At 32.8% G+C, this 24394-nt stretch overlaps 1 protein-coding gene across 1 annotated transcript in view; it reads left to right on the top strand.

The window, feature by feature from the left end:
• Positions 1–24394, top strand: part of LOC149066979 (DNA-dependent protein kinase catalytic subunit-like) — a 133420-nt gene that overhangs the window by 84223 nt on the left and 24803 nt on the right. Inside the window, exons 53-70 of the mRNA XM_089252858.1 lie at positions 2027–2158; positions 2285–2527; positions 4802–4951; positions 6390–6563; positions 7644–7733; positions 7855–8065; positions 9558–9744; positions 9882–10070; positions 10228–10337; positions 10579–10710; positions 12811–12987; positions 13115–13199; positions 13668–13791; positions 14684–14825; positions 14909–14977; positions 19696–19806; positions 19907–20032; positions 21034–21132. Of these exons, the coding sequence (XP_089108984.1) occupies positions 2027–2158; positions 2285–2527; positions 4802–4951; positions 6390–6563; positions 7644–7733; positions 7855–8065; positions 9558–9744; positions 9882–10070; positions 10228–10337; positions 10579–10710; positions 12811–12987; positions 13115–13199; positions 13668–13791; positions 14684–14825; positions 14909–14977; positions 19696–19806; positions 19907–20032; positions 21034–21132 (2551 nt within the window). The remainder of the gene's footprint in view (positions 1–2026; positions 2159–2284; positions 2528–4801; positions 4952–6389; positions 6564–7643; positions 7734–7854; positions 8066–9557; positions 9745–9881; positions 10071–10227; positions 10338–10578; positions 10711–12810; positions 12988–13114; positions 13200–13667; positions 13792–14683; positions 14826–14908; positions 14978–19695; positions 19807–19906; positions 20033–21033; positions 21133–24394) is intronic.

Raw genomic sequence — 24394 nt, 5'->3', positions numbered from 1 at the left:
TCTAGCTTAAATCCTGTTTGGGCTAATTTTTTTAAAACTAGATTTTGTCTTTTTTTCAACTGTTTAATTGAAGGAAAAGCCATCTAACATTTTTTTTTGAAATACTAAATAACATAGAAAAATCCAATAGTAGTTGTTCGACACTGTTCAATCAGTTTTTATGGTGTTACATAGTCAAAACACTGTCTCCTACTTCAATAGCATTATCGAGACACCATGTGACAAAGTTACTCATATTTGATCTGGTTGCTCAGCAGTTGTATGAATATACCAATTATGATCTGACCAATTTTGGTATTCAAAATTGGTCAGATCACAAGGGAAATCTGAACTTTTCATATTTTGGCTGCATTTAATATGAATTGCTTTGCTGGCTACAAGTGTAAACCAAACGATGATCATACGCTCATTGTTTTTTGCATGGATATGCACTGGCAACAAAGACTTCCATCAACTCTGCAAGAAATTTTTCTTTCCTCTATTGGAGAGAGAGAAAGTATATAATTGTCTCGTGGAGCACCAGAGTTCTGATGCTGCATGAGACAATTGTGCCCCCATCTTGTAAAGCGAGCAGTGGAGCATTTGATTCCATTTGCAACCACATATCCATGTGAATCTGCATTTTCTCAACGCTTGTCAAATGTGAACAAATTTTATAGTTCTGGCTGTTGCAATGCTATTTTTATTACATAAAGTGAAATCTGCCTAACGCAGAAGCGGAAAGCAATACTTTAAAGGTTTATGTAAAAAAAAGTATATAGTGGAAAGTGTTGAAAATACACGTATTTTGTGGATTTAATTTTTTTATATTGTTTGCACACACGCAGGTTTTTGTTCTTTCAGAAACATAGATCTTGGTCAACATTCTCGTCTTGGCCACGGTATGGATCGGACATGCTTTTATCACGCTCTGCTTGCCCGCCAATAGCAGTAGTTCTATCCAGAACCGTTGCCAAGGGATTACTGAAGGATTATCTGTCAGTGTCTGTGTGCCATTTTGTGTCTGTCTTTGTGTTTTTTTTTTGTTCTCATGAGTTTTATTTAGCATGTTTTTTATTTTTATTTTTGGGCCATACCTGCAGTGTTTTCTTTATTTTTCTAGATTGTGTGTTTAATTTACTCTTTAGTTTGATTTTTTTTCACCAGCTTTTTAGGACTGCACATCTTTGGATTTGCGAGATAAATGGTTTTTTTTTCTATTGCTCTATACTCTATGCCATAGAAAGACGATCCTTTTTCCTTAAAACACGTACAGTAGTGTGACTTGCTGAGTGGAGTGAATGGAGACATTAATGAGTAGAGACATTGTAACCTTTTTTAACTTCATCTAATGGCCTCCAGGCGGCAGCAGGAGAGATGGATGATGGCCATTAGCTGAAGTTAAAAAAAAAGATTGCAGTGTTTCTACTCAGCAAGTCAAGCTACTGCATGTGCTTAAGGAAAAAAGGGTCATCTCTGTGATGTAATGGTTACTGTGTGTGCCGAGTATGCAAGAGGTCCTGGGTTTGATTACCGGTAGAGAGAAACGTCACTTTTTTTTTTCCTTGACAAAGGAAACATCACTTTTTTTTCTGTTCACCTTGGCATAATATCCAGAGAGTGTATTGATTTCATTTCAAGATTATTATTAATAATCCCCAATTTAAAAAAATAATTGAATTTTTTTTTTAATTTTTTAATCTCTAAGTGACAGATATTCTGTAGGAAAGTCACTGATGATGGTGTAAATAATTATGAAAATTGCACTGATGAAGGTTTAGGTTATTTGAAATTTTGTTCTGCAGGTTTCCTTTGTTGATTATTTTATACAGTTAATATATAAATAGAATAAATAGAATAGTTTATTAAGAAAGAAGAAGAAAAAAAAACAATATATGTATATATAAATATATAAATACAGTATTCTACTCAAGGGATCTCTTGATCCTTCCAGAATATTACGTAACATAAATATATATTACGTATCTTCCTTTTCTGATCATTTTCATGACATTTCACTTTATGATTCGCAAAAATTAATTTTTAGTGCCTTGTATGATAAAATCAAGAAATCGGATCCAAATAGTAAAGAGAGCATCGTGGGCATGCAGCTGCTTGGTGTCATACTGACCAGCAATTTTCCACCTTATCCACCAGAAGCAGAGAAAGATTGGTTGAAGTTAGTGCAAATCCTCATTCCATTGATTTGGAATTTAATTTTGTTTATGTAAGCAAGTGTCATTTGAGTTTTTCATATTTGGTTGGTATTATTAGTGAAAATATGCTTTTTTATATATCGATTTAGTCACTTGGATGTTTTGGTGTTCAACATGAAAAACAAATACAAAGAGGTATATACTACTGCATCAGAAGTTATTGCTCTTATATTAAAGTACAAAATGGAAAATGATCCAAGTTATGAGCTTGATAACTATCTTCTTTACAAAAGTTTATGCGAAAGACTAACTAAAATGAAAATGGAGGAAACCGAAAAATTCATAACATGCCTGCATATTGTTCACAAGCATCTCCCTGCTATCATAAATCAGTAAGTGTAATATGATCACTTTTATTTTGTTTGAAGAATGATTTATTGATGAAAGTATTATATTGAAAGCATTAGATTTGCTCATCTTCTGGTTAAGTGCTTGTTTGTCGAATAAACTCTGCAATAGAGATGTAAAATTCTCGAGAATAATCTTTTTGAGAATATTCTCATTAAGGAGAATATTCGAGAATATTCTCTGGTAGGACTACTATTATAAATAACTTGAAAATATTCTTATAAGTTCTTGATGAGAATATTCTGTTATTTATAATATAGTTACATATAATATCCTTTAGAATATTTTCTGGAAGGACTACTATCATAAATTACTGGGGAATATTTTTATAGAAAATAATAAGAATTATTCTGAAGTTATTAATAATAGTCCTTCCAGCGAATATTCTTGAATATTGTCCTCGATGAGAATATTCTTCAGTTACCGCGCGGAAAATCTTTCCAGAGAGTATTATCAAGAATATATGTAATAACGTGTATTATAATAAATAATCTCGATAAATAACAGGAGAATAATTATTTTTGATAAGAGAATATTCTCTGTCCCTGTCTCTCTTCCCGTCAAGAAGATGGGAATATTGAAGTTCGTAGAGCACAATATTAAAGTTTGAAAGCAAGAAAACTAAACCAACATGGCTGAATTGCACAACTTTTAAAGAAATGTGAGTGATACAGAATTTAAGTGTATGTGCATTGAAGAAAACAACAGTTCTGTATCTTCTAAGAATGAAGGTGATTGTATAATAATTGCTTCCTTTATCAATCAACTTTGATTTAATTTTTTTTATTGTGAACTTATTTTTAAAAATTTAACTCATTTTAAAATAATTTTTGAAGGTTTTAATCTAAAATCTTTGTAACCAAAATTTTAAAACCTCTCATCATGTGACCTGGAGAATTAAAAGTTGTCATTGGGGGTGATTATACCAAAAATTGTTTTGTTGTAAATGTTTCAGGTAATGAAAACTGATTTATATTTCACAATATAAACAAAATTAGTAAAAAAATTTAAATTATTTAAAAGAAAAATGAACATTCTCGATTATTCTCCAATTTTTACATCCAGCAGAATATTCTCACCTCACATCTCTAGCCTGCAATAAGCTTGGTGATGATGCCATTACAGTATCATCTTTATAGTTCACTTCATATCTTTTTTTTTAAGTGTCTTCAAATGATGCTTTCAATTTTTTTTGTTGCTCTGTTGTGAAATGTATTGCTGTGTAAATTTTGAATGGGAATTATAAAAATGCACATTATATAGATTATGAATTTCAATGATTGTAACAACATACAGTTGACGCTCGTTATAACAACCCCACGTTACATCAACCATTCCATTACAACAACCACTAGGATAAGTGCCAAATGTTTTCATATAAATACTATCTTATATGTTTTCCTTTCAATATAATGACCTCCCAATATAACTTTTGTGCTCTGTTGAATGATGGGGGGGGGGGGGTCGTTACAATGAACGTCGACTGTATATAGCAGTTATATATGAAATAGTGGAAACGCATATATATAGTGAGGTCTCAGGATCACTTCTTGCAGACGGTAAAGTTGGTTTTCTGTAGTTTCTAACTTTGAAGCACAAATGCAAGCTGACCTCCCTTTTTAAAAAGTCTCTCTTCAGAGAGTGGGCAGAACCTAATATTTTTTTGAGTATATATCTTATGTAACTCATAAAAAATTACTGAATAAAAAATTCCTCTGGGAATTTCTAGTGAATAATTGCCAGAATATGTGTTGCAAGTGTATGTTTGGCCCTAACATATTTATAGTGTCAGAGTTATGTTTGTTTCATGTCCTACTGGGGCTGGAAGTGAAAATGGAAAATTCTAGAATTTTCATGTTGTGTAAGTATTGTGTAGAAGGTGTGCCTGCACTCTCTGTGAAAATACTTTTTTAAATAGTAGGCAGAACTGCAAACTGAATTTTATTTTTACGAATGCTGTTACTTGCACACTTCCCTGCCACTTTCATTTCATATGGAAGATAGATGACAGCATCTTAAATACATAAATGACATCTTAAATACATAACACGTACAACATAAACTCATTAATGCATTAGGGGATGCACACACATGTAAATACTTTCCATCTGAATTTTTTAAGGGGTATACTTACATCTGTAGTTTAGTAGTAGCTCATTGTTGTGTTTTTTTAATTTCCAGATTGTAAACAGTTATGAAAATTTTCTGTAAACTTATGTTTGTTAGGCTTATCATTTTGTTTTTCCTATTTTATGCAGGTTTTTCAACCGACTGATTTTTCTTCAACCTTCTGCTCATGGGGCATACCAAAACCACATTTTAGATATGTTAAATTCTTGTGTTAAAGCTATTCCAGATGGATTCAAGCAATTGAAAATTACTGGCATCTTTTCTCAGCTTGAGAATAAGTTAGTAACGTGTCATTTCGGGGATAATTTTTTTTTCTTCATTGACTTTTTTGTTTGAGTTCTACCCTGTTTAAACAATGAAATCTTGATACAATATCATTTTGCAGACCAAGAAAAATGCTATCATAATTTGCTAATGCATGATATAGAAGCTCAGCTAACACTCGAATTGGCTCACTATCAATGAGAAGATAACTTCTGCTTTCTTCACAATCTTCTTTTTCTGCCTCAAATCACTCAAGGTGTGCAAACAAAGAATTGGACACACATTATTTCCAGACCTCTCCTCTTCTATCTTCCAAAACTTTCTGCCTTCAAGAGATATTCTAGTGCAACTCAGATGATATTTGTAGTACAGTGAGACCTCGATATAATGATACCCTAAGAACCAGAAAAAAAATCATAGAAGGATTATGAATATAGTTGTAGAGGGATTGATCGTTATATCGAGTATCGTTGTAGGAAGGTTTCACTGTAGTCCATATAAGTGTTATATACAGTATAAGGGCTGTAGACAATCGCTAGCTAAAAAATGAGTTTGTGCATTTTAAAATGAAACACTTTGTGTGTATATTGCACTTAGTTTTACATGGCTCACTATCAATGAGAAGATAACTTCTGCTTTCTTCACAATCTTCTTTTTCTGCCTCAAATCACTCAAGGTGTGCAAACAAAGAATTGGACACACATTATTTCCAGACCTCTCCTCTTCTATCTTCCAAAACTTTCTGCCTTCAAGAGATATTCTAGTGCAACTCAGATGATATTTGTAGTACAGTGAGACCTCGATATAATGATACCCTAAGAACCAGAAAAAAAATCATAGAAGGATTATGAATATAGTTGTAGAGGGATTGATCGTTATATCGAGTATCGTTGTAGGAAGGTTTCACTGTATTCCATATAAGTGTTATATACAGTATAAGGGCTGTAGACAATCGCTAGCTAAAAAATGAGTTTGTGCATTTTAAAATGAAACACTTTGTGTGTATATTGAGTGTATATTGCACTTAGTTTTAGATTATTAAGCACTCTTTTTTGTAATTAATAAAGATTTTGCGAGACATGTCTAAGTGAATTTCTGGAAATGAAAAAAACAAATCTTTTCCTAGAGCAGCCATGATGATGGTGACAACCAAGCGAAATGGTGTAGAGTCATAGGTACATTTTGAAGTAGTTTTTCACGTTCCATTTGGTGGCCATATCTGAAGGGGGAGAAAACCCAGTATTTAATTTTTCCTCCTACATTTAGTAGATAATTTTTTTTATTATTTGTCATAATTATTTTTTGAATAAATTACTAATAATTTATATCTAAAAACTTGTGAGATCTTGATTGCTCTTGTTTTGAAGTGGATGCAGAATATAGAGTAATGCTACACATATAGCTAAAAACCTTTTGTGAGCAAACTCATATTAATTTTAAATTTATTTTCAGGGAAGAAAGTTCACTGTGTATAATACTATTAATCATTGAAAAAGTAGTCTCAAATCTTCCTTGTGATGAAATTCTTATCCTGTTACCTTCCATCATATCTGTGTGTTCACAACCTTCACCTCAATGCAGACTTGTGCTCTATAGAATTATGATGCTTCTCTATGACAGATTCAAGTAAGATGGTTTTTTTCTTCAAATCATTTGCTTACAAGCTTCTGTTGCTCAAGACAAGCTATTTTTTTTATTTTAACTGTTTTTTACATTATTTTCAGTGCTGATTCCAAAAAAATTTATCTATTTTTTTTCTATCGCGTAAGGTTTTTTTTTTTTTGCAAAACGATTTCTTATTTTGGGGAAAATAACTAAAACCAAATATTTTAGAATTTATGTTTTATCACCTCATAAATACATACTTTACATTTATATCCTAGCTCTGTCATTATAATGATAGTCATAATCAGTGAAATATCTTTGGCAATGATTTACTATATTCACAGTTTCAATGTGATTTGTATGCTGCATATGCATTACCATTGAAACTGGATTTTCACTTTGGTTTTATCAGATAGGCTCTACTTTTTGAGACAATGTCAGATTCAGAATCAGCACCCCTAAAATTTATTTAAAGTCACTGAACTGTCTTTGGCAATGATTTAATATATTTGCTTATTGCACAGTTTCAACATGATTTGTATGCTGCTGCTTATGTATCCCTTTGAAATTTTATTTTCACTTATCTCCAAAACTAGATGTGATGGAATTTTTTAATTATTTTCATAATGAATATCCAAAAAACTTTAAAGAAACACTAATAATTTTTCAGTAAGCTTTTTCATCGCAGACCTGTGTTATCAATCTGATTATCAACAATTTTCTCGAGTATCTTCGGGATTTTGTTATATTTGTCACTACCTTCATCCAATAAAAAAAAAGTGAAGAGGCATCTGAAGAGATTGTTAAATTTTTACACAATGTTTCCCTCCTTCGGGTCAAGTTAGTGGCATAATATAGTTAAATCATCATTGACAATATCATTCAAAACATTGATAGACATTCTTTGTTGGTGAGCATGCAACAGAGGAAGCAGGGATCGATATATGCATGAGCAGCATGATTATAAAATATTCCTTCACATAAAAGGGATGGTAAAAATAATGAAAATTGTTTTCAAATATTATATTTTGGCACAAACTAGGCAGCCTCTTGCATCTTTGTTGCTTGTGCTGTTGATGTTTAATAATTTTTTTTAATTAGGTTTAAAGATGGAGCCAAAGAGCTAGAAATAATGCGATTATCCCAAGAGACATTGTTGAAAGCTCTTGCTGATCCTGATATTACTCTAAGGCAAGATTTCAGTGTTACTCATATTTAAATTATATCCACAAAGTTAGTTTTAAGCACTTGAATCTTGGTGAAAGGTGACAAAAAGAAAAATATGTTTCATTTTTATTAATGGCCCTTCCAGGTTAACAGTTGATAATTTTTGGAGTAGTGAAGAGCGTCTTCCATTGAATACAAAAGAACGTCTTATAGCATTGATGAAGAATATGTATTCTCCACCCACAGAATATTATTTCTTGCAGTATGCCACATTTCTTTTGCTGGAAAGAACATCTCACAGTCCGGACTATAAAAGAAAAATATTTGAACATCCTTTATCTGACTGCAATTTTACGGTGAGCAGTGATATTTACTTTTTAACTTTTCTTTTCTTTCTTCGGTGTAAACTATCCAATATTATATAGACAAATGGGAGGAATTTCATAATGTCCTTATAATCAATATACACCAATCATGAAGTTATCACATTTATTGAGAGATAACATGAGCTGTGTGTAATTCAATACTGAGACTTACAATTTTGACAGTGTAGATTTTTAAGTTCTCTTTTAAAAAAATTCACTACCAAAGTACCATAATTTCCAGTGAATAAGTTGCTGTAATGTATATGCACATTTAGAGAAATTGAATTTGATGAAACATCAAAATGGAATTAAGTGATTTATTGTTTTATTAGTTTTTTTTGAAAATTCTATAATATTTCTGATTAATGTTGTTGGAACATAATACTAGAGTAAAAAAAATAATTTTACCACTGAATCTAATTTTCATAAACATACAAAAAATGTTTATAAAAATTCATTACCATTCATTAGTCAGAAATAATGAAAAAAAGTTACTGCATTGTTTGTGGCTTTGGATCAGCCACAAGAGCTAAAAATTAACACTTTCCACTTTTATTTTTGCATGGCTTTATTATGGGAAATCATGGTAAATTGAATTTTTGTTTCATCATTTTTATCACACAAGTCATTTTATGCATAAAATAATTTTACTTTTATTTTACTAATTATATACAGCTTTGATTCATTGCCATAGAGGCTATTCACTACCATTTTACCTCTGAAGAGGTGGCTGTATCTGAGTTAATGGTCATGGAACCTAACCGTACATTTAATATAAGTTCCGTGTATGCATGTGTGCTCAGTTTTTGCTATCTATCTGAAGATGAATACTGGAAATGCATTAATATATTTCTGTGTGTGTACTTTAAATAATGCAAGGTCTATTGCTTGATTTTTCAAAAACAGTCCAGGATTTTGTAGCCTAGAGCAGGGGTTCTCAAACTGTGGGCTGCCAACCTTTGTTAGGGGCACCGAAGAGCGGCAGCCCAGACAAATGTTTTTTGAAGCGATTCTGTGTTAAACTGCTTTGGGGGGCTGCAAATAAGCATTTATTAGAGGAAAAGGGTGTCACGGGCAAAAAAAAGTGTGAGAACCCCTGGCCTAGATCAAATTTTGAACTTGTCCCTCATTCCCTTTCACCAAAATCTGAATCCAGATGTGCCCAATTGGAGGTTGGGTGCACTAACATTCATCTGCTAAACAGCTTGATACCATCAATAGGGCAGCTTGCCATATTGATTGTCAGTAACTGGAATGTACTTGGGGAAATAAAATGTTCAAATAGAAACTAAATATCTTTCTTTTAGGCAGGGGTGGGCTAATAAATTTTATTTTATTGCAACAATGTGCATCAGATTTTTGGTTTCTTACTTTCCCCATGCATTTGTTTCTGATTTTATTGTGCAAAAAAATTTTTTCTTTTTCAAGGTCTTAAGTTTTTTTAGTATGCTTATTATAAGTGGCTTCTGATTTTTATTCACAGGCTTATAGTATTGCTACATCATGGAGACAGCGTTATGCAGCTATGACTCCCCTTTTTGTTGACTCTTCCTCGAGTAACTTGGATGCTAGTATGAGTTCACTTGAAGGCCTGGGCTCATCAAGTGATCTAAAAGGAATGGTTAAAGCCACTCAGCAGCATGGCGATTTCTCTGAAACAAAAGACTCTGGTAAGCTTATATATGTTTTTATAATTTACTTTTTTTTAAATAATAGTATGCCAATCACGTTAAACTGATTTAGTTCTTATGCATTTACTTCTTTATAAAACTGTATATTTGTTTCACCAAATTTGATTTAAATTTAGATTTTCGAAGCAGTACTTACAACTGGTTGATGGAAAAAAGCGTAGATACTTTTGATGATGGGCCCACTGCAGATGAAGCATCTATCTTGAACCTATCTGCTGCTCCATCTCGTATTTTAACAGCTCGTATGACACAAGCATTCAAAAAAGCTCATACAGATGCTTCACTGACTAAAGATCAAAACAAAGGTAAGCTTTATTATGAATGACTCTAGTTGACTCAAATGTAACAATTGTGATCATTATCTGGGTTTATAATCTGCCGGAAAAAAAAAAAGTTATATTATGACATCCTTTTTTCCAGTCAATTTTCTTAAAGCTTTTTATTTAAATCTTTTCAATATAGACAAAAGTAGATCAGGAGTGTGGATGTTAAAAAGAAGGTTCATTAAAGACAAGACAAAAGAATCTGATACATTTGCTCGAATTGAGATGCGTAGAAAAGATGCAAGGGAGGTAAATGGAAGATTTACTGTTTGCTTATTGCTTAATTGATGTAAAAAAGTCTTGGCCAGAAACCAATGAAAGTATGCATAGAGTATGAAGCTCACAAGTACTAATATTCATCAATTTATTTTTTCCTTCTAAGTTTCATTTCAGTTTATTAACTTTTAGAACTATAATGAATTTGAGAACTCACTCAATTGTGATGAATGTAACTGAGGTGTTTTGTTTTTCAATGTATGTATTGTTATAGGACCTTCGATTGGAGCAGAAGAAACGTCGAGAGGCTGAAGTCACCATGTACCGCCAGTATCGCATTGGTGATCTGCCTGACATTGAAATACCCAATTCTGCAATTATAGCACCACTCCAAGCTTTAGCTCAGGTGATATACTTCATTAAATGAAAAATTTTTCCTTTTATTAAGTATATGAATTTTTATTTTAAAGGAGAGCTTTTGGAAGAGCAGTAATACAAGTTTGTGTTTATTCTCTTCAGTGGTGGATCTTGTACGACTTAGTACCAGAAGGCCTTGGATGATTTCTGGGCATGCCACTAAATGAGTGTGCATAACATTTTTTTACTTCAACTGGACAAGAAAATGTGTTCTGAGTATATGTGTGGCTCTAATATATATGCTGCCAGAGTTATGCTTGTTTCGTGTTATACTGGTGTTGCCATTAGTCTTTTATATTTTGAAGTGAAAATGGCAGACACCTGAATTTTCATGCTTTGTTAGTATCATGCTGAGTTTTGCCGGCTCTCTGCGGGGACACTTTTCCACATGGGAAACTTGCTCTCATTCACAAATGAAACTTACAAAAAAAAAAAAAAAAAAAAAAAAATCAATACTAGTATTGAAATAATGTAAGCATTAATATTATTATTTGTTCTGTGGCCAACATTGAAATGAAAAAAAAGGGCAAATTATTGTATTTTAACGTGTATAAAAAACTCTCTGATTTTTTCGGTGTAAAATTTACTAAAAAAGTTGAAAAGATGTATGAAAATATATCTACTACACACACACACACTATGTTCAAAAAGTTCAGAGACTTATTTTATTATGAAGAGAGATGCGTAGAATGAATATAGACAGAACCTACTTATTAGTGTTTCCTTCAAAGTAACTACCCAATGCAATTATACATTTGTTATTGTTCATACAACAATTTAAATGCGGATTGCAAGCTTTTTTGTCACATCCTGCCAGTGCCTTCGCTGCTGCTGCTCTCTACATTTCTTTGAGACCTGAGAATCGTTGCCTCTTGAGCAAATCATTTATCCGAGAAAAAAGAAAGTTATGTATGCAGCAAGATCATGGGAGTAAATAGTACACACATAAACAAAATACGCACACAATACAGTCGCAATATACAGAAACATACATATTACCATTTATGTATTAGCCCAAGGGATTACATAATCTGTCCAGGGCATATTGATACTATAGTATATATTGGATTACATAATCCGTCCAGAGCATATTGATACTATAGTGTATATTAGGGTTGACAACAGACCAATGATGTCTGGTTGTGGAAATATCAAAATGTGATTTTTGACAGATAAACCTGATGCTGAGAGGGACCTGTGAGTCTTTAAACATCTGCATGATGCGGTGAGATGCAAGTGTACAGATCTTCAGATCTTGTCATGTGTGCTCCATCACGACAATGTGCCGGCTCACAGTTCCTTCCTGGTATGAGATTACCTGTCAAAACATCATATTGCAATACTTCTACAACCAGCTCTTGATGGTGCTGTGACTTTTTCTTCAGATAAAGAACTTGCTTAAGGGGCAACGATTCTCATGTTCCGAAGAGGTGCAGTGAGCAGCAACGAAGGCATTGGAGGATGTGACAAAAATAAAAATTGCAATGCACATTTACATCTTTCTAATGAACAATTCGAAAAATGCGTAATTGCACAGGGTAGTTATTTCGGAGAAAACATCAAATAAACAGGTTCTAACTGCGTTCATTTTTCCACAGTAAAATAAGTCCTGAACTTTTTGAATGTTGCAGTACAGTACTATTCTAAAACCCCTCCTATTTTCATGACCCAATATTTGGCTAAAAGTTGTTCCTTATACAAGTTAAAATATGGTAAATAATTCTGCTACTGTCAACCAGTGGAAGTGTTTTGAACTCATGATAAACATCTAGTCTTGGCTAGAAAAGTTCTCTCAAGATGAATCGCTCTAAAAATAACAGCATTTTTCCACATTTTCATCAGTCAAGGACACAGATTTTGTATTTTTTTATTTCAGCCAGTTACATTCAATTATCTCCTGCTGATGTGAACCACTTGTGTTAGTGAAATGTCAAGTCAGTGTTCAAATTCACGATGGCTCTTCGGCCCATGCAAATCTTATTCATTTTAATGTGCTGTTTCAATACTCATTTTATGTAGTTTTCTATTTATGCGGTCCAGTTTTTCTAATTTATCAGTCAGCTTAACAGATTTTTCTGGACATTTACAGAGCGATCTTGCTGTAGCAAAACAGCTCTTCAAATCACTGGTAATAGCTGTGTGTACAGATGTTACAAATGAAGAACCTGAAGGATATGACACTTTTAGAGAAGAAGTTGGCAGTTGCATGTGGGAAGTAATCAAAAAGAGCTACGAGTTTGTACCTGCTGTAATCTCATTCTGTCTAGTAAGCGATTATTAATTTCAACAGATAAATTAGTTATGAAGTGTATCAAACCACTTATGAAGCATCCATAATATGCAGTTTATATTTTTCCAATTCAACATCATTTTGCATATTTATTTATTTTCAGGAATCCTTACATGAAATTGGTTTCATTGGTATTGACCCTGAGCTTGTATACGTTGCCAGTATGCATAGCAATCAACAAAGTATAGGTGAGTTCACATTCACTTTTTACCTGGGAAATACAATTTTGGGTAGATTTGATATTTGATTTGAAGAGTGAAAGGAATAGGTATTTATTTTCGTTATCTAAGTTATATGAATAATTGATTTGATTCAGTTTCTTCTCTATAACTGTATTCACTAAAGATGTCTCATTTCATGATCCTATATAAAATACTCAAATAATCTAGTTTTGTGCATGATAAGAAGCACCCCACAATCTATGATGTAAAGCAGTCCTTCCCAAAGTTGGCAATATTGCCCCCCTGAGGGGTGATGGAATAGTCCGGGGGCGGTAGAAGCTTTGGGTTTAGTACAGGATCCTATGGATTGGCTTAAGTTGGGGGCATTGTGAAAAAAAAAAATTTGGCAGAAGGAGGCGATGAAACAAAAAGTTTAAGAAACTGATATAAAGCATTGTTTGAAAATTCCAAGCATTTTTTAAAAATTACTTACAGGTATATTGTTGATTGAGTCTCAAATACTAAAAGCTAAAGAAGGTTCAGAACCGCTCAGGAAGAGAGCACGTGCAACAGAAGAACAAATGGGTAAAGATCTTTCTCTTTGGATAAAGCTTGCAGGGTATGTGGAATCAGAAATCATCTAGCCTTTTTCTTTTATGTTTCAATTGAAAGTCTTGTTTATTTTGCATTTTGATGTATTAAATGAATAAAATTAATTTTTTCCTGGGATATTCTTTGAGGTTGCATTGATTGACCCCCATAAGAGTAATCATTTTTCAACCCTTGAACTTTTCAATCATTTATAAGTGGTTATATTACAACAGTATAATGTGCCTTGATGAAAAATGAATTTTCAAATTTAATCATTCCTTTATGAAATATTTGTATGAGTAAATAAAATATATATTCAGCTTTAGGATTATAAAGGTTATTACAAAAGCTTTATTAGTTAGTTACTTTCTTTAATCTACACTATTTTTATGCATCTGAATAATGACCTAAAAATTACTTAACATTCATCAGCTTCACCATATTTTGAACCAATGAATAGCAAATGTTTGCCCATGTCATATAGGATAACTAATGTAATTTACATTTGACAATACAGTGCACGCAACGTAATGTGATTACATCAAGACTTGAGGTTTGCGATAACTGTACCTATATCTAAAAGAAACACACAAATATGAGGACCATATGTCCAGTTTTGCATGAATAAAAAAAAAAAAATTAGATAGCTCTGTTCTTTTTTTAAATGTAAAAATGGTTGTGAAGCATTCAATCACACCCTTGCATTCAACTGACTTTTTATTTTACTGCTTTAAAATACGATTTTCCCTCCTCAGAGCTGAGATACTGTTTCTTTGTTCAGTGCCTGTGCAGAGTCAATATAACGGTTTTATTCAGATTGGCATATTCTATGGGGATAACTGCCAGAAAGTTTTGGCTGAGGAACTTTAAGAGATTCGTGTGTGTGTGTGATTTTTTGCTTTCACTTTTTTTTATTTCAGATTAAATAAATCTTTGAACGAATATGATGTAGTCAATGGCATTTTCTCACACACAATGGGAGAACAAAGAGAAGTAAATCGAAAGGTTTTGGCGTTAGAAGCTAGTGGTCAGTATGCTGAAGCCCTGAAGATATATTTACAGGTAATTAACACTTATTAAATATGTGTATTTTCTTTTGTTATCACATGTATCTAAAACATTTATTTTATTAATTTATATTTTAGTTGTATGAATTGGCTCCTGAAGAAGAAAATCCTGCTGAAAAAGACTTTTGGGACAGTTCAGTTCTATTTGTAAGAATTATTTTTAATATTTATATTTTCACCAACAATTTATAAAATTGCTGTTATTATTTAACTGACTGATAAATTCTAATTGATATGCTCCATTTAAAAATCTTGGATCAGACTATAATTTCTATTTTTCATAACTATAACAAATATGTTATGCTCATAATGTAATCTAAATGTACATGCATTTTATCAGACTAAAGTGTGCATGGAAAATATACATATATCATGAAAAACCTGAAGTTTAATGGGGAATTTCTTTTACACATAGAAATATCTAACACATGCTGTTGGAAAAAACTTGAAACCAAAAAGTAAGAACACGCAAATTTTTTTTTTTTTTTTTTTTTAAATCAAATTTATTGTTATCATATAACAGTACAAAAAGAAAAATTTACCAAGGAGTCAATCAAAAAATGACCCATTCTGGTAAATGCTAGTAAAGATTAGTATGGAAAACAGAATAGTCAACTAAAAAAAAAAAAATTAAAATTATTCAAATTAAAATAAAAATTAATGGCAACAGAGGAGTGCAATTTAAAAACAGTTCTACATGCTGCAACTAAAAATATAATTTTTTTAGATGTTGGAATGAAAGCAAAAACGACTGCTTTCGCTGTGGTGGTCGAGTGGTTATAGTGCCGGACTCGTGATGCGAGGATCCGGGTTCGAACCCCACAGTGGTGGTCGGCTGAAGTTGGTTTTCTGTGGTTCCCAACTTCAAGGCGCAAATGCGAGCCGATCTCCCCGTTAAAAAGTCTCGCCACAGAGAGCAACAGTCCTACAACGGTAAATCATTCAACCATAACACTTCACTCATAGTTTGTAAAACTGGGGACAGATGACAGCACTACACATAACAAGCATTACACAGAAACAAACTTTACGTCAGGTTGCACTACACGTACACGCACATTCCCGCATGTACCGATTCGTTGGGGGGTTCCGCGGGGGCGGCGGGCGGGGGGGGGGTGCATGTGTGGTGTAGCAGTAGTAGGTAGGGGCTCGGGGATCCATGATGTTCTTAAGTCAGCCACCTCGTTGGGCAATTTGCCTGTTGTGGCGTTGTATTTGTATTTGTATTTGTATTAGATGCAGCATGTAGTTAAATTAAACTGTTACGTTATTTAAGGATTATATGAGCAAGGAAAAAAACATTGAAACAAATTTTCTATACCATCAAGTGAGAACATGTATTGCTTGACACACTTTTTAAAGGATGATAAATTAGTATTGTGAGTGATTTCTGGTGGTAATGTATTGTAGAATTTTGGGATAAGTAAGTAAAATGTTTCTTCAACAGTGCTGTTGAAGAAACAATTTTAAAGGGAGAATAGAATATTGCTATTCTAAAAGATATACAGTCAAATCTTGTTAATGAGTCACTCTTGGGCGACAAAAATATACCCTCATAAGGCCCCTTTTGCACTAACATTAAAGATGTGGGCATTTCGTCCACATCTTTAGTTTGCGAAAAAAATAGTTTTTATGTACAAATTTTAATTTTTGTAATTATTTTTCTCCTTCACCCCTGATTCAGTGTTCATAGGCAGCCTAGAGCCATTCTTTGGTGGTTTCATCTAGTGCCCCATAGAATATGGGTGTAAAGATGCCTTCAGTTCGATCCTCACAAGTAGTCAATGGGAGAAAATATCTTAAAATATTTACAAAAGATTTTGTAATAAAATCTAAGATCTATGTTTTTTTAGAAAATATGAGAGAAAAATTCCAAAGACATCCAATGATGTTCCAAAAAAAAAAAAAAAATTCATTCGATATCAGACTTTGCAAGCAGAAAAAAAGGGGGAGGGGTGGAGACTTTCAAAATGTCTGTACTTAGAATATTCACATCACACTTCTGTCTTAAGCCCGTATTACACTAAACATTTTATAATAATTCTTTTACAAATGCAACCAATAAGGTGATCAGTTGCATTTGCTCAAATGCAACCTATAAATTTATTGGTTGCTTTTTTCAAGTTTTATAAAATAACTTTCATAAACCTTTTAGAGTGAAATCCCATCCTTAAATTAGTCACTTCTGAAATATAAAATTTCAATTTTTTTTAGTTTATAGACTCAATATCGAGTAAAATATACTTGTTGGTACGGGATGGGCATCAAAAATTTTCAAATGCTTAGGGACTTCAAACGTCTTAATCCGGCCCTAAGTGAACGCCGTACGTGGATAACGTTGTTTAATAAAAGAATTTTTTTTAAGTTTAAAAAAATTAAAAGATTAAAAATAAATACGGGGTGATTATAAAAAAACTATCCCGACATATGGGCCCCTAACTATCATATCATTGACAGAAAATGAATTTTGAATGAATGAATGAAATTTTGGCATAAGGTATTTTGAGGTATGCGCTCAAGAATGATATGGAAAACAACAGTGTCACTCTAACAGTTACGGTTACAGTGAGAAAATTTCGAAAATATCAAATGGCAACACCAAGTTTTTTGTATTGGAATGCGATCTCCATACTGAAAAACACAAAATAGCGTTGGAATGGCACCTGTAGCACGAAAATCCCCGGAGCTAGGCAAGGAAAAAGGACTTTGCCGTGCACCAGAGCATTAATGTTCGTTTCATTCGTCACACCGTTTCTTCGGCTGAGATCCCAGCCTGATTATTCCTCCACAAGGTCATGTGGAAAATTTGTGAAACACAATAAAATGCTTTATTTTATGCTGCTTCTCTGTCCTTATTGGTTGTCCTCACTTTTAGCCTATCTACCGCCGGTGATTTTCATGCTACAGTTGCCGTTCGAACGCTATTTAGGGTTTTTCACAATGGAGATCACATTCCAATACAAAAAACTTGGTGTTGCCATTTGATATTTTCGAAATTTTCTCACTGTAACCGTAACTGTTAGAGTGACACTGTTGTTTTCCATATCATTCTTGAGCGCATACATCAAAATACCTTATGCCAAAATTTCATTCAGTTTCTGTAAATGGTATGATAGTTAGGGGTCATATGTCGGGATAGTTTTTTTATAATCACCCTGTATTTTAAATAATTTTAAATATTTAAAAAGAAAAAAATTAAAATTTTTCAATTAAATTTAAAAGTTATTAAAATATGTAGTCGATTATATTTGTAATGAATTACAGAACGACTTATATTGGTCCCGTCAGTGGCCGTTGTTGATAGGTTTTATTGTATAAAATTGTAAAGTATGGGCAAAATGTAGTTAAAGTTGCTATATCTCCTTAATCTCAGAAGGAAATGGAGGGATAGACATATGTGAGTACATCCTATTGATGAACAGGGACCTTCATATGGTGTTTTTAAGGGTATTTATGGCAAATAATTAAAAAAAATTCCATGCAAAATCATCTTTAAAAAGTAACCAAAGATGCGGACAAATTCGACCCGCATCCGTGTCCTGTGAATAGCTCCGAATAACCTAATGTACAAAACTTGTATGTGCGGATGCGGAACCTGCACTTATGTTTTGACACATGCAGACAATGTCCGGACCCGCATGAACACTTCGAAGGTGCAGGCGAATTTCGCCTCTTCTGAAAGACTCAGCATATACCAATTGTTAAAACTTCTTCCGGATGTGCATCCGCTCCGTGTGAAAAGCCCTAAGTAGACTGACTCGTTAAATGCAGTAAGTCATAGCTGCGCTGATTCCTGTCTCCCTATTGATGCATTCATGCAGAAAAAAAACTAGTTGTTCAGTCATGAAAACTGATCTTTCAAGTTTCTCTTATTCAATTAATGTTTATTTGCTATATAATTAAGCATTTGAATAACACAAAATATTGCCTTTTTCAATTTTTAAAATTCCCAAATTTTTCTGCATGTTTATGGCAACCAAAGTATGGTTGTCTTGTGTGGCAGTTTAATTTTTTTTTGAAACGTCATAAATGAAAAAAAATATTTTTCATGAGTTTAAATTTTTAAAAAAATGTTTATTTTTGATTGAAAAAAATATACTGGTGAGTTTTGTAGGTAGTAGAAGTGATCCTTTTCTCCAAAGAGATAGAAATTGGAAGTCTCTGTCTGTTGTGCTTTCCAGTCTCGATATAAATTTTCTTAATAGGTAGATTTTTGATATTCCTCCACTATAATGCTGCTTTGTAGTGCCAACGTAAGCCTGTAGTGAAAGGGCTGGGGGGTTAGTAGAGATAGCTTCAGTGGCTTCTGCTTGAAATGCTAGGCATATCTTTGATGTGGTTAAGAGTGAATGTTTAACTTATCATGCATATTGTGCAAAGAGTTTCCAATTTGAATGGTAATTTTCCAAAGAGTGCTTTTACAAAAGTGACTCTTTAAGGGAGTGGGGTGATGCATTATCAGTAGTTTAATTACATTAGAACCACATAGATGACGATTGGGATTTCTAAAAAGTGACCTGGTAAGTGGAGTGATGCGTTACCCGGGTGGCACACTAATGAGGTTTGACTGTATTCACTATTAAGAAAGTTCTGGATGAAATTGCTCCTGCGAACAGAGGGTTTTGATCATTAATAAACTCTTCTCCATGGCCACCCTAATTGCTGCACAAGACTTTTGATAAGCTTAGAATGAGGGATTTTTTTTATTCAGTCATTTGTATTAACCAGTTCAAAGCAATTTCACCCATGTGGAAAAAAAAAATTTACTTGAATTTTAATAATATTTGTTTTGATACATAAATCATAAATTGATGTGCTTTTACTTTTTAATTGGTTGTATATATTTCTCCATTACTTGCATATAGTGTTATGATAAGTTAACCCAGTGGAAAGACTTAGAAGAAACAGCTCTTTCTCGTTTTGTTGACCCCAAGAAACCAGATCTTGACAAAATTTGGGATAATAGTTACCTTATTGTGAGTCAGTTTGAGTGTTATTGTGAGTCAGAAGCTGCAGTTGTGGTGTTGTGTGCATTTTAAACTGATTTTAGTCACCATTAAAGTTTTTTTTTCAAAGGACAACTACCTTCCTTATGTCATTCGAGCCAAAACTAAGCTTCTTATTGATGGTTCAGGTGATCAATCACTTCTGACCTTTGTGGATGCAGCCAAGTCTGATGAGGATAGGAGAATGCTCCTTGAGGTAGGCTGAAAATAGAAAAAAAAAGAAAGTTTGAGAAGATTATTTTTTCTTTTGGACAATAAATTTCACTGATTATGAACAGATATTTTTAGTTTTGTTATTCTTTCAATATTTATTATTTTGGAGTTTAATTTCTGAGGGATTTAAAAGTTTAAAAGAAGCTTGAAAAAACAGATACTTTTGCTTCATTGGAAAGATATTGAATATAAATATCTCTAATTAGGTTTGAAGTTGGGTGTTTTTTATTTATTTATTTAGGTCATTTATTAAATAATATAAAAAAGATCCATCGATGGGTGATGCTGGAGCACACTAATATTGAATATGCTTTATGTTTACAAATGTTTAATATGTAGCACTAATACTACTCAATATATCTCCATTTTGGACAATGTGCTCTTATTGTAAAACCATATTTTTCACAGCTGAACATAGTGAGTCTGCAGAAATATCCAGAACGGGGTGTCGAATGCTGTCATGTGTGTTTATAGCACATTGTTCAAAATAAAAGAGGACATATTAAGCAGTTTTAGTGCTAAATGTTAAACATTTATGTATGAATTCCATATGTATTCCAGAGCCATGTGTAGACAGATTTTTTACTATTTTTTTTTAATTTAGCAAATGACAAGTGCATTACTTAAATTATCAATAGCACAAATTTTGTCTGATTTGGAGCTGTAGAATGAACTCCAGAGCTCTCTGAAGCACAGAACTTAATTTATTTCTCATTAACTCTGTACATGCATATACTGTTATGTTTTTTCAGCAAAAACAATTTTTTTGTATTATTAGATTGACAAAGTAGTTTTGTTCATTTTGATTTTTCATACTTGAAAATTTTTTGCATTTACATTTTTTATTTTTAGCAATGATTGCTTTTCTTGAACACCTAATTAAATTTTATTTATTCAATTATGTGTGCCTTGAAAAATCGCTTTTTAAGAGTTATTCTACATAGTGCAACATGTGAATTTTTTTTTGTTTAATATATTATCTAGGAACATTTTACAAGTGAATTGGCTTTGCTGTATGTCATTCAAGAAAATTACGAAGCTGCTTTCCATTATGGTTCAAGATCATTTCTCAAGTTTTTGAAGGTTTGCATTGATTTGATTTTTTTCCAAATTGATTGTTATTTGAAATCTTTCCCAGTGGATTCCCTGAGGGAGTAATTGTGATTGAACAATCAAAAGTTTATAGATCTTCATGACTGAAGTTGGATATTAACCCTTTATATCCGACATTGGGAAAAGTGGAAAATTATAATAAATTAAAATAAAAGTATAGATGTAATGATAATAATAAGCAGTTATCATGTAAATTATTTGGTAGGCCATTTTAGTTCTAATTAAAGACAAAAAAACAATGTTTTTGAAACAGTTCAAAACAAATTATCTAACCTGGTACTTTAAAGTACCATCAGGGGATATAAAGGGTTAATTAATTGAAGTGATGTAATTAACATAACAATAATATGCACTATAAACTTAAATATGCACTATAAACTTAAATATGCCACTCACAATGTCCAACTCCTCTTCTATCAAACTTAATTTTTTCCATACTTTCCTATGCATCTGAAATCTGGGACCCCTCTGGTGATATTGGCAAACTCAAATCAGTCATCAACTTCATCCATGACTGCTGATCCTCTTTTGTTTCTGTTTCCAAAATTAAACGTGAACTTAATCTCTACCCTCTCATTACTCTCCAACTTATACAACTAATACAAATACAAATACAACGCCACAACAGGCAAATTGCCCAACGAGGTGGCTGACTTAAGAACATCATGGATCCCCGAGCCCCTACCTACTACTGCTACACCACACATGCACCCCCCCCCCGCGAAACCCCCCAACGAATCGGTACATGTGGGAATGTGCGTGTACGTGTAGTGCAACCTGACGTAAAGTTTGTTTCTGTGTAATGCTTGTTATGTGTAGAGCTGTCATCTGCCCCCAGTTTTACTAACTATGAGTGAAGTGTTATGGTTGAATGATTTACCGTTGTAGGACTGTTGCTCTCTGTGGCGAGACTTTTTAACGGGGAGATCGGCTCGCATTTGCGCCTTGAAGTTGGGAACCACAGAAAACCAACTTCAGCCGACCACCACTGTGGGGTTCGAACCCGGATTCTCGCATCACGAGTCCGGCACTATAACCACTCGACCACCACAGCGGCTCAATGTCTCAATTAACCTTGCTTTATAAGACTCTCGATGGCCATCAAATTTTTGATACTTCTGATACAGTCGAATTCTGTTTTAACGAATACCATTATAGCAAAAATTTTGTTTTAATAAATACTTTTCTAATCCCCCAGATAAGTTTACATAAGAACAATGCAAAAACCTGGAATTCCTTTATATCAAAATTTTGTTATAACAAAGTTATTTCTCTAGTCTCTTGGAGTTCGTTATAACAGTATTCGACTGTATTCTAGCCAAACGATCCTACATCTCCTATAGGTGTGGCCATCCCCAAAAACCTATACTCATTTTCGCTTCTGCTGACTGCTTTAAATACAGTTTCTTTCCTCATACCATAGTCCATAGTTGAATGGAAAAACTACCCTCCTCTATTGTTGATTTTCCCACAATCAAATTTTCATGCAGTATTAAGCAAGATATGTGTCACATTCAAATGCATTCTCTTATATAGGCTTATTTGGCTAGCAATATTATATAAATAAATATAAATTTATATCTAGTTATCATGAGTTTATGTTACATATATTTACATCAGTTTTCTTTACTTTTCATTGTTACATTATTTTAATTTTATTATTCTAAAATATATGTCAGTACTTTAATTTAAACCTGCATTAACAAGAGCACACTCAATGTAGGTGATTGTTACAAAATATATCCCAATTCAGTATTATTGGCTTGATTGTTTTTCGCTTGATTTAAATTTATCACACTCGATGTGTGATCTTGTTACTCAGTAATTCAATTTACTTTTTGCTACTTGTTATTATTACCTGTTTCTATTGGTTGTCATTAACAACCATTGGTTGATTATACGTTTCAGGCATTAATATAGTTTAAGTTTACTTGATTCTTTTTAAAATACAATGACTGATTGCTGAAAACAAAACTTTTTGTACTTTGTGGTTGTTTGTTTTCTGGTGCGATTTATCCCTTATTTTGCTTTTAGTATCTTTTGCAATGTAGTAAAGAAGTGTCACCAGCAAGAACACAAAAGAAGCCCCAACTCTGACAACATAAATACGTTAGATTCACGTATATACACACTGAACATGTTCCAGCATGTACTGATTCGTTTGAAATTCTGCAGAGGAATGTGCAATAGGTTCATGCATGGCTAAGTAATAGTAGTAGTAAAGTGGATTTTTTTTCACAATCAAATATTTTTGTGCCATCATACAGTGTGTTCCAGAAGTCCTGACCTGTTGTGAAAAAATCTTTAAAAAAAATCTGTTAAAGATAGAGGCCAACAGCTTAAAGAATTTGAAAAAGAAGGTTTCATAGTTTTTTCTACTACAAAATTTCTACATATACACCGCCTTAAGTGATGTGGATGATGTCTAACCTATATAGTTTTTCTTGCTATTACAAAAAATGAGAGCAAAATGTGGATGGAAGTAAAAAGTTTTATAATTTGTTCATTTTATTTCTGTTGGGCTGTTTTCGCTAAACTTTTTAATTGAATTTATGATTTTTTTTCTGATCTTGCATTAAATTCTGAGTGATCAAGATGTCTGGATGTATGTTGAAAAAAAATTGAAATAAATCTTGTTCAAGATAGGGATAAAGGACTTGAAGCATTTGAGCAAGATTTCAAAAGCTTTTTTTATTTATTTCCAACCATTTCACTTGCATTCTTTGTAACACCCATGTTACAAGTTAACATGACGAGAAATGATATATAGGCTTGACATCCTCTCTGCCACTGAAGATGCGCATGTAGAAATTTTGTAAGAAAATAACTTTGTAACATTCTCTTTCAAGTTCTTTGAGCTATTTGTCTCTGGCTTTAAGTTTTTTTTAATATTTTTTTCAAAACAGGTCAGGACTTCTGGACCACTCTATATTAGTAATGACACAATTACAATGTGAAACCAGTCTACGACGGACACTGTATGAGACAGAAACCTGTCTTAAATGGACAGGTTGTCTATCATCACGGAAAAGTCACAGAATGAGGAAAAAGTCACAAGTCCTAAAAAAGTCACAGAATTTTAGTGAAGGTCACAGATTTTTTTTATGATTTTCCAGAGATATTTTTTTCAATTTTTCCCTTAAAATCTAGGCTTTAAAGTTGTGGCATTCAATATTTTTTTCTTCTCTCTCAGGTTTATTTTATTTTTTTCCCCCTTGGAGGGATGGATGGG

Source organism: Pholcus phalangioides, unplaced genomic scaffold (genome assembly GCF_987345545.1).
Source record: "Pholcus phalangioides strain wild (caught in Gottingen) unplaced genomic scaffold, Ppha-v1.0 ptg000031l_1, whole genome shotgun sequence".
NCBI lineage: Eukaryota > Metazoa > Arthropoda > Arachnida > Araneae > Pholcidae > Pholcus > Pholcus phalangioides.
Note: the sequence above shows the minus strand (reverse complement) of the source record. Positions and strands in the feature narration are given on the sequence as shown.